This window comes from Condylura cristata, unplaced genomic scaffold (genome assembly GCF_000260355.1).
Source record: "Condylura cristata isolate star-nosed mole 26May11 unplaced genomic scaffold, ConCri1.0 scaffold00025, whole genome shotgun sequence".
Taxonomy (NCBI): domain Eukaryota; kingdom Metazoa; phylum Chordata; class Mammalia; order Eulipotyphla; family Talpidae; genus Condylura; species Condylura cristata.
In genome coordinates this window covers 31757752-31758795 of record NW_004567126.1, presented here as the reverse complement: position 1 = coordinate 31758795, position 1044 = coordinate 31757752, and the positions used below count along the sequence as shown (strand labels likewise).

General features: G+C 71.1%; 1 protein-coding gene across 1 annotated transcript in view; it reads left to right on the top strand.

Annotated features, from left to right (window-relative positions):
• PNPLA6 (patatin-like phospholipase domain containing 6) overlaps positions 1 to 1044 on the top strand; it is a 17546-nt gene that overhangs the window by 12687 nt on the left and 3815 nt on the right. The window contains exons 23-26 of the mRNA XM_012729454.1: positions 1 to 127; positions 269 to 425; positions 641 to 757; positions 826 to 1040. The exon at positions 1 to 127 is cut by the window's left edge and continues 29 nt beyond it. Coding sequence (XP_012584908.1) covers positions 1 to 127; positions 269 to 425; positions 641 to 757; positions 826 to 1040 — 616 coding nt within the window. The remainder of the gene's footprint in view (positions 128 to 268; positions 426 to 640; positions 758 to 825; positions 1041 to 1044) is intronic.

Sequence of the window (1044 nt, the reverse complement as noted above, 5' to 3'; positions counted from 1 at the left end):
CCCGCCAGCACGAGCTCTACGAGAAGGTGTTCTCCCGGCGCGCCGACAGGCACAGCGACTTCTCCCGCCTGGCGCGGGTGCTCACGGGCAACACCATCGCCCTGGTGCTGGGCGGCGGCGGGGCCAGGTGAGCGTGGGGCCGGCTGTGCCCGGGTGGGGCTGAGAGAGCCTCCCGGGGGTCCGCCCTGTGCGAAGTCTGGGGGAGGCGAGGGGGCGCCTGGGGCGGAGCCTAGGAGACCCCGGCCGATCAGCTCCCTCCGCTGTGCAGGGGCTGCTCACACATTGGGGTTCTGAAGGCCTTAGAGGAGGCAGGGGTCCCGGTCGACCTGGTGGGCGGCACGTCCATCGGCTCCTTCATCGGGGCCCTGTATGCCGAGGAGCGAAGCGCCAGCCGCACCAAGCAGCGGGCGCGGGAGTGGGCCAAGGTGCGTGCCCTCCCGCGCCCCCGCACGTGCCCTCCCCCCACGCTCTGGCAGGTGCCGCCCCTGTGGGCCCCTGTGACCCCCGAGCCCCGCGCGGCCCGTGGACTGGGCGCCGAGCAGGAGACCGCTCTTCCCCCGGAATTCTCCCTGCTTACGCCCAACTGGTGGCCCCTCTGTGCCCCCTGAGGCCCCTGGTGACCCCAGCTGACCCCTCCTAGAGCATGACATCGGTGCTGGAGCCTGTGCTGGACCTCACCTACCCGGTCACCTCCATGTTCACGGGCTCAGCCTTCAACCGCAGCGTCCACCGCGTCTTCCAGGACAAGCAGATTGAGGTGCGTCCCCCCTCCAGGCCCACACTGCCCCCCCCAGTCCCCACTCCACCGCCTGGCTCTCCCCACAGGACCTGTGGCTGCCGTACTTCAACGTGACCACAGATATCACCGCCTCGGCCATGCGTGTCCACAAAGACGGTAGGTGTCCGCTGACACAGCCGTCACGACCGGGAGGGCCTTGGGGGCACCCGGGCCTGGACGCGCAAAGGTCACCCCGCCGGCTTGTGCCGCAGAAACTCACCCACGGACGCGCCAGGTGCGCCTGCGCCGGGGTGGGGACCGGGCTC